The sequence below is a fragment of the Actinia tenebrosa genome, unplaced genomic scaffold (assembly GCF_029948245.1).
Source record: "Actinia tenebrosa isolate PJP-AT-01 unplaced genomic scaffold, QUT_ActTen_1.0 PGA_scaffold0__85_contigs__length_37466705, whole genome shotgun sequence".
In the NCBI taxonomy this organism is placed as follows: Eukaryota; Metazoa; Cnidaria; class Anthozoa; order Actiniaria; family Actiniidae; genus Actinia; species Actinia tenebrosa.
In genome coordinates, this window is record NW_028292569.1 from 19,977,214 (window position 1) to 19,990,678 (window position 13,465).

The 13,465-nt window shown below is 36.8% G+C and overlaps 2 protein-coding genes across 5 annotated transcripts in view; both read left to right on the forward strand.

Moving 5' to 3' along the window:
- Positions 1-4,571: 4,571 nt before the first annotated feature.
- Positions 4,572-13,465, forward strand: part of LOC116287515 (glutamyl aminopeptidase) — a 31,933-nt gene continuing 23,039 nt past the window's right edge. For 2 of the 3 annotated variants that reach the window (XM_089034888.1, XM_089034902.1), the window contains exons 1-2: positions 4,572-5,104; positions 5,217-5,441. In XM_089034888.1, coding sequence (XP_088891014.1) covers positions 5,225-5,441 — 217 coding nt within the window. In that variant the 5' untranslated portion in view covers positions 4,572-5,104; positions 5,217-5,224. Of the gene's footprint in view, positions 5,442-13,465 lie in introns of all 3 variants that reach the window. The other variant, XM_089034895.1, reaches the window with a different exon arrangement.
- Positions 7,695-12,638, forward strand: LOC148913677 (uncharacterized). 2 transcript variants are annotated; one of them, XM_089034859.1, is made up of 4 exons: positions 7,695-8,734; positions 8,861-8,926; positions 9,002-9,382; positions 9,506-12,638. In XM_089034859.1, the coding sequence occupies exons 1-4, from the start codon at positions 8,474-8,476 to the stop codon at positions 12,587-12,589; spliced, it is 3,792 nt and encodes a 1,263-aa protein (XP_088890985.1). In that variant the 5' UTR covers positions 7,695-8,473; the 3' UTR covers positions 12,590-12,638. The 2 variants fall into 2 exon arrangements, with proteins under 2 accessions (XP_088890985.1, XP_088890993.1); XM_089034867.1 differs by having other exon boundaries at positions 8,719-8,734; positions 8,861-8,930.

Genomic DNA, 13,465 nt, shown 5'->3' on the forward strand with positions numbered 1-13,465 from the left:
TCCTAAAGCCCTTTATCCAGTCATTTTATTATACTGATACACTATATTAATATACTGCGCAGATCAGCTTAATAAGATACGTTATAACCGCAGTAGAAATATGTAGTTTATACATATTCTTAAAAACAACACTCCATTATCAAGTGTATAGTAGTTTAAGATCAATCGAATTAACATAATATATATTTAGGCACTGACTAAAAGTGGAGCTCCCGATACGGAAGTCACAGGGAGAACAATTTGAAGGAAACTGAAAGGTAAAAATAAGATCGGGGGAAAAATCTTCAATTGTTTTTTATTCGAGATGAAGATGATTTCTCACATAATAAAAACCATGCAGAGAAATCGAATCGAAATGCACTACATTTTTTTCTTTTCTTTTTCTTTCTTTCTTTTTTATTTTTTATTTTTCTTTTTTTTTCCTTTTTTTTTTTTATTTTTTTGCGCGAGTATACTCTCCCACTTAGGAATTTTGTTCACAACTCACCACCCAGGGGCTAGTTTTGTTCTTGGAAGATTCTTCGACAAAGTTTTCCATTGCTGACAGTTTTAGGCGTTGAATCTCTTTTACTTTGGTGAGCAGAAAATTTAATTACGTCTTTCACAGAACGAGACGAAGTTTACATTCACTGAGTTAAACTTGACAAGAACAACTGAGACAAAATCGAAAATAATACAAAAGGCAATGCAAAATACAAAAGGACGAATTACTTTGTCAGTAAATTGGCGTTAGCAAGTGTTTTTGAATATTTTTTAGCGTTTTAAAGTGAAAGTCTACGTCTTTATACAATAACATCTCTCAACAACACAAATTTAAGCTCATTTTTATAATCACACTTGCTCGAACAGCTTAATAAACAGTTGAATGTTTGGTGTAAATTTATATATCATTCAATAATTAAATAGATCATCTGTAGAATAATATAAAATTTGTTTTGCCGAAATAGGTTTAAGAATACTTTTATAATGAAAAACACAGTTTTAATCAGCAATAGGTCTTATTAGATTCCCCTTTTTTAGCTTTAACATATATTTTATTCCTCCTTTTAGTATAGGTGACTAACATAATTTCATCTCTGACTTCCTCTGCCTCGGCGACACCGACTGTCGAGTGCTTGATTGCTCATGTCTTCAAGATTTTTTGTCAGATATCTAGCAAAAGCCCAATCTGTGAACAAAAACATTTTTCGTTTAGCGACGTAATTTATAATAAATGCATTCATTGTTATTCTGTGTTTATCGACGAGTTTCCGTTAATTTTAATTGTTATTTTGCCATTATTACAAGAAAATTAGCGAGGAAAAAATTCTAAGAGAAATTACGTCACGCGAGGATGAGTGTTTTGATACCCTCATCAAACATGGTTTTCGACCAATCGTAGCGCGCATACTATCCCAATTATTTTATAAATCGTAATTCAGCCAGCCCGGAGGCTGCAATAATATGACTAATAAAGCTATCTATCTATCCACTATCAATCTGTTTTCAAGTGTGTGGTTCATTGGTTTATCGCCACTAATCTGGCCTTCATACGAGGTTGTTTATTTGTGCATTGAGAAGTTGTGAGTTTGCGGTCTAGCAGACTAATCTTTCGTGACATTCAATGCAGCATGTATGTTGACAGATGGTATATTTAGATTTCCACCAAACGGGAAAAATTAAGAATATAAATACTCGGTACAACTGGTCGATGGGCTAATTGCACGTTAATTAAGTTAACTTTCTTCGTTAAAGCTGTCGTCGTTAGCATCAGTGATAAATGTGTTTATTATATAAACATGAGGGTTTTACTGGGAAATACTCCACTCGTATTTTTTTATACGAACTATACCAAGGACGTCAGTGACATATTTTCCATATCCTCACTAGTTAAGATATCATTGACGTCTTTTCCAATATTTTCAACAAGCTTTTGTTTGCAAATGTGTCTATATAACAAAAAGAAAACTACACGTTGATTTGAAGATATGAAGTTTATCTTCTCGTGTTGAAAAATATTTCCATCACAAGCGCTTTGTGCACTCCCAAAGACCTCTTCTCTTGCTATGTATAACTAAGTAATTACATTACAATGGACTACTTCGATGATATCGCGGCCATCTTGGATCTCAAGAAATTATGGAGCTTCCAGGGGCCGAGGCAAATAAAGCTTTGTTACATTAATGACGTCGATTGGTATTAACATCTCACCAGTGGAGGTTACAAAAAAAGATGTATTAAGACGGCACATCGATCACCTTTACCCATAAAAGAAAGACAAACACAAGGAGAAACTAGTTTCTGTCATCTTTCTTTCGCGCTGTATCGTGGAAGTAGTGCATTCACTTGACATTATCAGTTTGAATAACTCAGTCTTCTTGTTACCGAGTCCTAATTTTTACTTCATTTCTTTCTTACACTGTACTTGAAGTACATAATTATTAATAATAAGTTAGAATTTGCTTTATTGTTTTGTTGTAACCTATGATATAGTTTATAGTTATAAATTTTACAAATATTGGTTTTGGCAGCTGGACATTATATTCTTGTTTGATTCGAAATTTGTTACTGATCTGATCAATAGCGTCTCCAAAAAACGTAACTGCAATGCATCTCTCCTACACCGCCTCGTGTCTGTTATGCAGAATATACAATATAAGACGATTCACGATGTATGACACTTTTCGAGGTTTTGCACCATCATATGATGGCAGTCATGACAGGAGGCGGGGACAATGGCCCAAGTCCGAGATATGCTTCGCTTGTCAAAAACAAAGGATTCAATGTGAGGCTTCATATATAATGCTCAGTATTTAGCACTTAGCCTCGTACGGAAACTTTTCTGCGTAGCAAGCTAGCTATGCATATTCAGTTCGGAAGTGAGCTTTTGAATTACACGAGAAAAGTAAGTTTCCCTGGAGGGAAAAGTACTTCTGTCATAGCTGCCCTCACGTGATCCTACAAAGCTCGATAGTCACAGTAAAGGTGTCTGCTAGTCCATCTACAAGGCTCGATAGTCACAGTAACGATGCCCGTTTGTCCATCTACAAAGCTCGATAGTCACAGTAAAGGTGTCTGCTAGTCCATCTACAAAGCTCGATTGTCACTGTTAACATGGCTGCTAGTCCATCTACAAGGCTCGATAGTCACAGTAACGATGCCCGTTTGTCCATCTACAAAGCTCGATAGTCACAGTAAAGGTGTCTGCTAGTCCATCTACAAAGCTCGATTGTCACTGTTAACATGGCTGCTAGTCCATCTACAAGGCTCGATAGTCACAGTAACGATGCCCGTTTGTCCATCTACAAAGCTCGATAGTCACAGTAAAGGTGTCTGCTAGTCCATCTACAAAGCTCGATAGTCACAGTAAAGGTGTCCACTAGTCCATCTACAAAGCTCGATAGTCACAGTAACCATGGCTGCTAGTCCATCTACAAGGCTCGATAGTCACTGTTACCATGGCTGCTGGTCCATCTACAAAGGTCGATTGTCACAGTAACGATGGTCGTTTGTCCATCTACAAGGCTCGATAGTCACAGTAACCATGGTTACTACTCCATCTACAAGGCTCGATAGTCACTGTTACCATGGCTGCTAGCCCATCTACAAAGGTCGATTGTCACAGTAACGATGGTCGTTTGTCCATCTACAAGGCTCGATAGTCACAGTAACCATGGTTACTACTCCATCTACAAGGCTCGATAGTCACAGTAAAGGTGTCTGCTAGTCCATCTACAAAGCTCGATAGTCACCGTAACCATGGTTACTACTCCATGTAATATATTAAAGATATTAATATTATTTTGATAGTTGTGACTTTTAAAATTTTTATAAAAAGCTTTTCTTTGGATATACCATTCATAATTTATAGCATTCGAGGCAATATTTCGAAATATTGAGTTGGCTGTCGAGTTGGCTGCTTATTTCAGCCCGTTGAAGTAAAACGAGTATCATTATATTTTCTTTAAAAAAGCCAAGAAGACTAGCTTATGATATTTGGGTGCCCGTTGCGTTTTTTTTTTTTGTTTGTTTTGTTTTGTTTGTTTTTTGTTTGTTTGTTTTTTGTTTGTTTGTTTGTTTGTTTGTTGTTTGTTTGTTTGTTTTTTTGTTTGTTTGTTTTTTTGTTTGTTTGTTATTTTGTTTGTTTGTTTTTTTTGTTTTTTTGTTTGTTTGTTTGCTTTTGTTTTTTGTTTGTTTGTTTGTTTGTTTGACATACAGTCAATGTCATTAACGTTGTCCACCGAAAAAAGACATTTGCACATTTGCACATTTGCACATTTACACATTTACACATTTACACATTTACACATTTACACATTTACACATTTACACATTTACACATTTACACATTTATTGGACTAAAAGAAATATCACGTGTTCTGGCATAAAACAAACGCTAAAATACCATTAACCATCTTAAATCCTCACTAAATGATCGGGGCATTCTGAATTTTCCGATTCACGAGTTGAATTTTCATATAAAGTTTAGGCTGACGCACACGAGGCAAAGAATACATAATGAAACAAGTGATATTTCTTTTAGTCTGAATGTGTAAATGTGTAAATGTCTAACGGTGTAAATGTCTATAAATGTCTTTTTTCGGTGGACAACCTTAATGACATTGACTGTATATAATTTGGACTTTTCGTATGAGCTCAATTAATTTTGAATACTTTGAAAGAGAAAAGATTTTGGCGCAAAATAATATGCTTCCGATTGCAGACGACGTATCCGCCTTCTTGAGTGTATTATTTCTATCTTATCCATGATTTCGCGTAAAAAGACACCATGGATAGATACAACTGATAAATTCCCCAGTTTAAAAAAATGCATTTCGAAGCACTAAAAAAACTCAAATTGAAAGGATTAATTATTTATAGAAAAACATCACATTACAATAAATGTTTGATCAAAAACAATGAGACGTAGTTATTGGATATGTTACGCATCCTGGCGCTAAGCTGACAGCTATCTTGCCCTTAAGGTTATATACATCTGCATTCAAAACATAAACTGATAAACACTTGCTTTAATGTTCCGATTGGACAGTGGATCTGTTTTGTTGACTGGTATTACTTCTGTGATGGTAACCATTACCGACAGTTGACTGTGTTTTTCGTTACTGTAAGAGCCATTATTTACATGTAGTCGTAAAAATATCCGGTTCGTTCTTAATTCTTCAAGAAAAATACATCGTTTTTAATGTCATTTTTATTCGCTAACGATTTTTAAATAGGATTGAGTATGACTTTAATGTCGAAAGATGAACCTACGGAAGATGTTCCCTTGCAAGAATTTACGAATTCCGAATTGATAGAAGATGAATCGGACAGCCGAAAAGATGAATGGTGCATCACCAAGACAAAACTGGTTCTGTTGACTACGGCGATAGTTACACTACTCGTCGTTGTTGTCGTCCTTGTAGTGTTGTTTGGCATGGAAAAACGAACACAGCACAAAGGTATGTTTTGAATGTTAGATTTGGTTGCATTTATACTCCTAAAATATTTCAGTTCGTCAATTTGAGTGAAATGTTTAATGCAGTACGTGAACAAGTTTTATTTAAGCATAGATTATTTACAGCACTTCACCAGCAATCTGAGATGAAAACTACGGAGAGAAATTTGGATTTACACTAAGTAAAAAAAGGAAATATTATTTCTCCAGCCTTGTGATAGTAATAATGCGGTTGAATTCAAATGACATATATTATAAAGCGCAAATGTTTGAGATTAGTTAATATTTAACCATAATAAGGATTCAAATTACAAGGGTGCTTTTAAAATATATATTTCCCATAGCTTTTTAAATTGCCTTTGATTTGGAAAGTCATAGTTAGAAATTATCTTGATGTTAATCGCAGTTTTATCAAGCGTTTTCCCCGTACTTTTCCAAACAGGTTAGCATCAGAATTGTCATAACATTGTCAATTGTCAAAATTGTTACTAGTATTTAACCACAAGTGGGATATAAATTAAACTACTATGGATACTTTTAATATATATATATATACATAAAAATATACATTTCCATAGCTCTTTACATTGCATGATCATTTTGAAAGTTAATGGGCATTACCGTTGTGTTCATCATAAAAGACCATTTCCAAATTTATTTGAACGACCGCGAAAGAATGGATCCCAGTCGAGGTAGAGCCTGATAAACACGTTAATTGTATGAACACATCAAGTCCAACGTCAGATTAGTGGTGACCCAAGCAAATAAGTCGTTAAGGTCTTTTATATCATGCGCTATTCCTTTAATTTTTCCGCAAGGATAGCATCATAATTGTCATAATATTTAGGCTTTCAAGTATTTACTTATACAACACATGCAAGATAAAGTCTGCCATTGAATAAAATTCATATTACTTTGCTAAATTAGAATGTATTACAATCATCCGATACGAACAACGTACTACAGCAAATCCTCGAATGAAAAAGTGCAGATGCGAGACATTTCTTTCCGATAATATGTAATCTTTTTACAGTGCACCACAGTGAAATGCTTTTCCGTTAGGCATTAATACATTCAGCTCCGGTTTACTTTGCCTGATGAATATCCGGACTTTTCTAGGGAAAAAACAATAGGGTATCCATTAGGGGTTTTTAGACAGCTTTTGGTCTTCCTGTTCAGGGCCAAAGAAGATAGGGTCATTCAGGTTCATGATGCGTCTGATAGACAGATTAGTGACGATAACGTACAGTAATAACTAATAGTGTTAAAAATAGTCTTGTGGGCAGAAATACTCGTAGCAGGCTTAAAACTAAATAATGTTAATATATATTTATCTAGATCGTAAGTCTGCTATAGTCCTAGAATGACAAATTTATATTCCATAACTTCCTTATTTGATATATTTCCCTTTGTTTGAAGTGTCGTCGTTATGCATCGACAAATCATCAACCATTGCAGATTTTTCAATTCAAAATTAGATTAAAGACATTTTTACTCATTTTTTATTCATTTTTCTGTTTTGTGTATGAGCTGTGTATGTTTTACAGGGCTTCTAACAGCTCATAGATTGAATTCGAAAATTTTAAATTACGCTTTAAGGTGACTGCCTACATTTGAACTTTCGGCGATTTGAGCCAACGATTTGCGCGCGCTCAAAACATCCGCTGAAAAATCTGCGAGATTTCTGTTGTAATACTACCATTTAGCATTTAGCCTGACCCCCACCCCCTAAGAGCCCTTGTATTTCGTAAGGCCGGCCCCGCACATTGCCATGTGCTTGTTGTAGTTGGAAAAGACATTAAAAAAGAGTTTATCTACCACAACATATACAGATGTTTTATTTGAGAACCTAGAACTTAGAGATTACAACAATTTTAATGAAGAACCATACACGTTTTAATCTTCAAGAGGGCAAAACCCTCAATTTTTACACGAGATCGACTCGAAAAAAAAAAACTCCTTAGAATCTAGGTTATATCGATTTTTTCAGAAAAAGTTGATTAAAGTTCACTTTAGAACAATGTAGTTTAAAACTGAAAAAGTTTAAATTATTTTCAAAAGTAAGTAGGTGACCGACAGCTTCACCATTCCTTAACTTTTTTCTTTGGAACGACGCCGAGTTAGTTCTATCATTCCTATCTTTTATGGTTTACACCTATTTAGAATAATACGTTGTTGGTCAGAAGTAGATATGAAATGAGAGTTCTACGCCATGTGGATCGTGGATCATGTGGATCGTGGATCAACCCACCCCCATCAGGGTTTTTACAGAGGTGACGTAACGGCTATTCTAAGTGAGGTTCCAGTGAGGTAGGGGGAGGGGTGATCTACATCCAACCATCATGGGAAGACCGGCCGGCCGCCCGAGTAGAGGTTCTGATCGAAATCGGGGCCTGGAAAGGTTTGGGGAAGGTGTTTTAAAACACAATTCAAAATCCTTTGTTTAAAAAACGAAGTTTTTGAATTAATGAGCTGACTTCCTTTGTTGGAATGACATGTTTAATTAGCAGACTTAAATGAGAAGCTGTACTCATGTTTTAAGTGGTTTATATCGCCTAAGCCGCCTTTGTCGGAATCACTGACTAATGTTTAGTTGGCAGGAAGCTTTTGTTGGAGAGGATTAAATCCTGTGTTTCGGCGACTGGTGGTTAGGAGTTATGAATTAATGAGTCTAGCCTTTAGAAGTCAAAAGACGTTGGACAAGCGTTCTGATTGGGCCTACTTTTGAAGCCTTTTTGTTAGGATGATGTGTTTAATTAGCAGACTTAAATAAGAAGCTGTACTTATGTTTTAATTGGTTTATATCGCCTAAACCGCCTTTGTCGGAATCACTGACTAATGTTTAGTTGGCAGGAAGCTTTTGTTGGAGAAGATTAAATCCTGTGTTTCGGCGACTGGTGGTTAGGAGTTATGAATTAATGAGTCTAGCCTTTAGAAGTCATTTTAAGGACTATAAAATCGAAAAATTTCAGACTTTTAGTCACTACAAGCGAACCTTTGAAGAGTGTGGATCAAAACAAGCAAGTAAGTAAAAGGATGGCTTTTCACTGCGACGCATGCGACAAGTCCTTTACAGAAGAGACGAACTTAGTAAGGCACAAAAAGGCTATTCACAGTGGGCGATTATTATTCACCTGTGAACGATGCGGGAAACAGTTTAATCGGAAGGATGCCCTAAAAAGACATGAACAAGTCTGCGGAGGTGGCTCTTCAAAACGGAAAGTAGAGGAAAAAGAAAACGCCCCACCGACGAAAAAGCAGAAGACAATGACCGAGGCAGAAATTATTGAATACGAGGTGAATATAATTCATAATCTAATTTTTGTTATAATCATGTAAACCACAGAATATGTCAATACCTCTACTAACCATAAGATACATAGTTTTTCAAGTCGTCTTATATACCAATTTTTTCGATTTCAGTTAGCAAACATACCGGCGGAGATGTATGAAGAATACGACGGAGAAATTCTGGGGGATAATGAAGTGGTAGGTAAGCCTCTATTATCTTCATATCGGATCTTTGTAGAGTAACTTTTTCTAAGAACTAATTCTTTTCTCTAGGATGATGTACAAATAGGTGGTGGAGAGACTGAAGAATGCGCGCTTGGTGGAAATGTGACCACGTTTAAATATAAACCCAACAAGAATGAAAAATATGATCTGTTGCTCACCCTGCGAGGAAAACGAAAGACCATCATCAAAAAACTGAAAACCCTGCTCAAAAAACATCGCGGGATTAAGTGGTTTCTGTGTGTTAAGGCGAAGATGGTTAAAACGAGCCCCGACGGTCAGGACCAGATCTCAACCCCCCATTTTCGCACCAAATGCTACACTACAGTCAATGATACAGAAATTGAAAAAAACTACGTGCATGGAATGGAAAAGATCAAGAACTCTTTCTTGGAATACCAGAGAGAAGGGTCTGGATGGTTATTGGAAGAGGTAATTAAATTGCACCATCGTTATAGCACAAAGGGGATCACTCGACCGGCGATGATTTTCTGCTGTATGTACATACATTAAAACTGTATATCACCGCTTAATAAAGTATTGTTGCTATCATAGGTGTTGGAAATCGATTTAGGAGTCGCTGCTTACACTCCTCTCGAGGGATCGAGTTACATACCTCTACCCAAGAAGATCAAAGACAAGAAAGCGGTGCTCAACATTCAAAATGAAGATGAAAAATGCTTTTTATGGTCATTACTAGCGGCGAAACACCCCACTCACTGGAGCCATCACGCAAACCGCGTCAACAATTATCAAAGGTATGAAGCTGAACTAAATATGTCAGGAATCGAGTACCCCGTTAAGATCAATCAAGTGAAAAAATTCGAGAACCAGAATAGAGAAATTAGTATCAATGTCTTTGGGTATGAAAATAAAGAGCTATTTCCCCTTTACATTACGAAAGAGAAGAAAGAATTACATGTGAATTTGTTACTGTTTTCTCAAGATGATACGCGTCACTACTGTTTAATCAGGGATTTAAGTAGACTACTAAGTAATCTTAATCAACACAATGGGCAGGCTTATTATTGTATGTATTGTTTGCATGGCTTTGTCAGGCGAGATTTGTTAGAAGATCACGAACCTCACTGTAGTAAACACGGACCCCAGAAAATCAGACTGCCTGACGAAGACCATACAACACTGTCATACAATGACGTGCAAAAGCAGTTAAAAGTACCATTTATCATTTATGCAGATTTCGAATCTATTTTAGTGAATTGTGATGATACAGAATTAGACCCTAGTACAAGTTTTACACAAAAAACGCAACATCATATACCCAGTGGGTTTTGTTACACTGTAGTATCTACTGTCGAGCAATATTGCTTCCCGCCTGTTCTCTATCGCGGGGAAGATTGTGTCGATAAGTTTTTAGACTGTTTGATTGAAGAACGAAAGCAGATAGGGGAAATCTTGAAGATGGTAGTACCCATGGACATTAGTGAAGAACAGGAGCGGGAGTTTCAGGCAGCAACCCTTTGTCACATTTGTAATGAGGAATTGGGCGCGGACAGGGTAAGGGATCATGATCATTTGACAGGGGTGTACAGGGGGGCGGCCCACAATGACTGTAACTTGAATTATAAGTTTACAGGAAAGATACCCGTTGTTCTTCACAATCTTCGTGGGTACGACTCACATTTAATTCTACAAAAACTCGGAAAAATCAAGGGAGAAAATATTAGTTGTATACCCAATAATACGGAAAAGTATATTTCATTTTCAGTTGGGGATTTAGTATTCATAGACTCACTTCAGTTTTTGAATAGCTCACTAGAGAAATTAGTAATGAATCTAAGTAAGGAAGGAGATGATAAGTTTAAGACCCTGAAGAAGTATGTGGAGAGTGAGAAGGTATCTCTCTTGTTGAGGAAGGGGGTGTACCCCTATGAATACATGAATAGTTTTGGCAAGTTTGAAGAAACCTGTTTACCCCGTATCGATTGCTTTTATAGTTCGTTGATGGGTAGCACGATTTCACAAGCAGACTACGAACATGCACAGAATGTATTTAGAGAATTTCAGTGTAGGAATCTAGGAGACTACCACGACTTGTATTTGAAATCGGACGTTTTACTGTTAGCAGATGTGTTTGAAAACTTTAGAGAAGTTTGTCTGGAGTACTACCAACTCGACCCAGGTCATTTTTACACCTCTCCCGGTCTTTCTTGGTTAGCATGTTTAAAGATGACTGGCGTGGAGTTGGAATTACTCACAGACCCCGATATGTATCTGTTTTTGGAGGAAGGGTTAAGGGGTGGGATTTCGATGATCACCCATCGATTTGCAAGAGCGAATAATCGCTATGTAGAAGGTTATAACCCAGAATTAGAAAATAATTATATCATGTATCTCGACGCAAACAATCTCTACGGTTGGGCTATGTCTGAAGCGCTCCCTGTTAATAACTTTGGATGGTTGAGTGACCCGGAAGTGGAAGAACTTCGCGAGAACCTCATGACCATCCCTGTAGATGGAGGTGAAGGATATATACTGGAAGTAGACCTCAGCTACCCCAAAGAACTACACGATTTTCATAATGACTACCCCCTAGCACCAGAAAGGCGAAAGGTAACAGAGGAAATGCTCTCTCCCTACTGTCAGCAACTTCTTGAGGACCTGAACCTTGGCGGTGCTCCCACAGACAAACTGGTACCTAACTTGAACGATAAGACGAAGTACGTTCTTCATCACCGCAACCTGAAACAGTACTTGTCACTGGGTATGAAACTGGAGAAAGTACACCGAGTGTTGGGGTTTGACCAATCTCCCTGGCTAAAGAAATACATCGACTTCAATACCGAAAAACGGAAAAATGCAAGAAATGACTTTGAAAAAGACTTTTTCAAGTTGATGAACAACAGCGTGTTCGGCAAAACCATGGAGAACTTGAGGAAGCGAGTGAATGTGAAACTGGTCAACACGGAAAAGCAGCTTAAAAAACTGACAGCATCACCCCTCTTTGACTACTTCAGAATCTTTGATGAAAACTTGGTGGCAGTCAACATGAAGAAACCATCACTTTATTTAAATAGACCTATTTACATCGGGTTCAGTATTTTAGAATTGTCTAAAACCCTGATGTACGACTTTCATTATAATTACATCAAGCAGAAATACGGTACCCAGGCAACCCTACTGTTTACAGACACAGATTCCCTGTGTTATAACATCAAGACAGAGGACATCTACCAAGATATGTTTCAAGACCTTGACCTATTTGACACCTCAGAGTACCCTAGAGACCACCCCCTCTATAGTACAACAAACAAGAAGGTGATTGGTAAGATGAAGGACGAGACCCATGGGCTACCCATCAAAGAGTTTGTGGGTCTACGACCAAAAATGTACTCTCTTCTCTACGCTGAGGATGGTCGTGAGGTTGAGAAAAAAACTGCTAAGGGAATTGCGAAACAGGTGACGAAGCGGGATATCAGACATACCCACTATAGAGATTGTTTGTTTAAGCGAATGAGAACCATGGCTAACATGAAACAAATACGTAGCTATAAGCATCAAGTATTTACAATAAACTTAAACAAAGTGGGTCTTAGCCCCTATGATGATAAGCGCTACATCTTAGAGGATGGGGTGACTACTATAGCTCATGGTCATTACAAGACCAATGTAATATAATGGTACATTTATGATTGATACGTGTAAATAAACAATTGTAAAGTACAAAGTGTGTTATTTTTATTTAGAGTTTTTAAAAATATGTCCCGGTGGTCTCAAATTGTCCCTATGATAGTACTAAATTGTTCCTGTCTTAACAGTTAAAATGTCCCCGTTTTATCAAATTGTCCCTGTGATAGTACTAAATTGTCCCTGTATTGTCAAAATATCCCTGTCTTAACAGTTAAAATGTCCCTGTAATATCAAAATGTCCCTGTCTTAACAGTTAAAATGTCCCCGTTTTATCAAATTGTCCCTGTCTTAACAGTTAAAATGTCCCGGTTTTATCAAACTGTCCCTGTAATTTCAAAATGTCCCGGTTATCAAACTTAAACAAAAAGTAAAAATGAAAAATAAAAAATAATAACATATAAAATGTCATGTCCCCAAAATATTGAAGCATTCATCATGGTAACACGATACCCTAAAGATTGTCCTGTACCAGGGTGTTTAAAAACAAATCTAGTCAAACTTTCTAATCATTTAGCAAATGTGCATTTCATGTCTAAAGAAGAAAGAAAACCCTACCTTCAAGAGGCAAGACTTTTTTTCAAAGAATATAAAAATGTGAACACTTTAGAGAGTAATCTAGTCCCTCATCAACCTCTGAACGTGATGGATGTTACTTTAAAACACCCAACAAACATCCAAGTGTGTGGTCCGACGTTTTGCGGCAAGTCCTACTGGACTGAAAAACTTTTAAGAAATGTGGATGAAATGTTTAGTGAAAAGATTGAAAAGATTGTGTACTGCTACGGTGAATTTCAACCGCGGTTCTTAGACATGGAAAGAGACATTCACAACATTCAATTTATTGAAGGATTTCCAGAAGATATT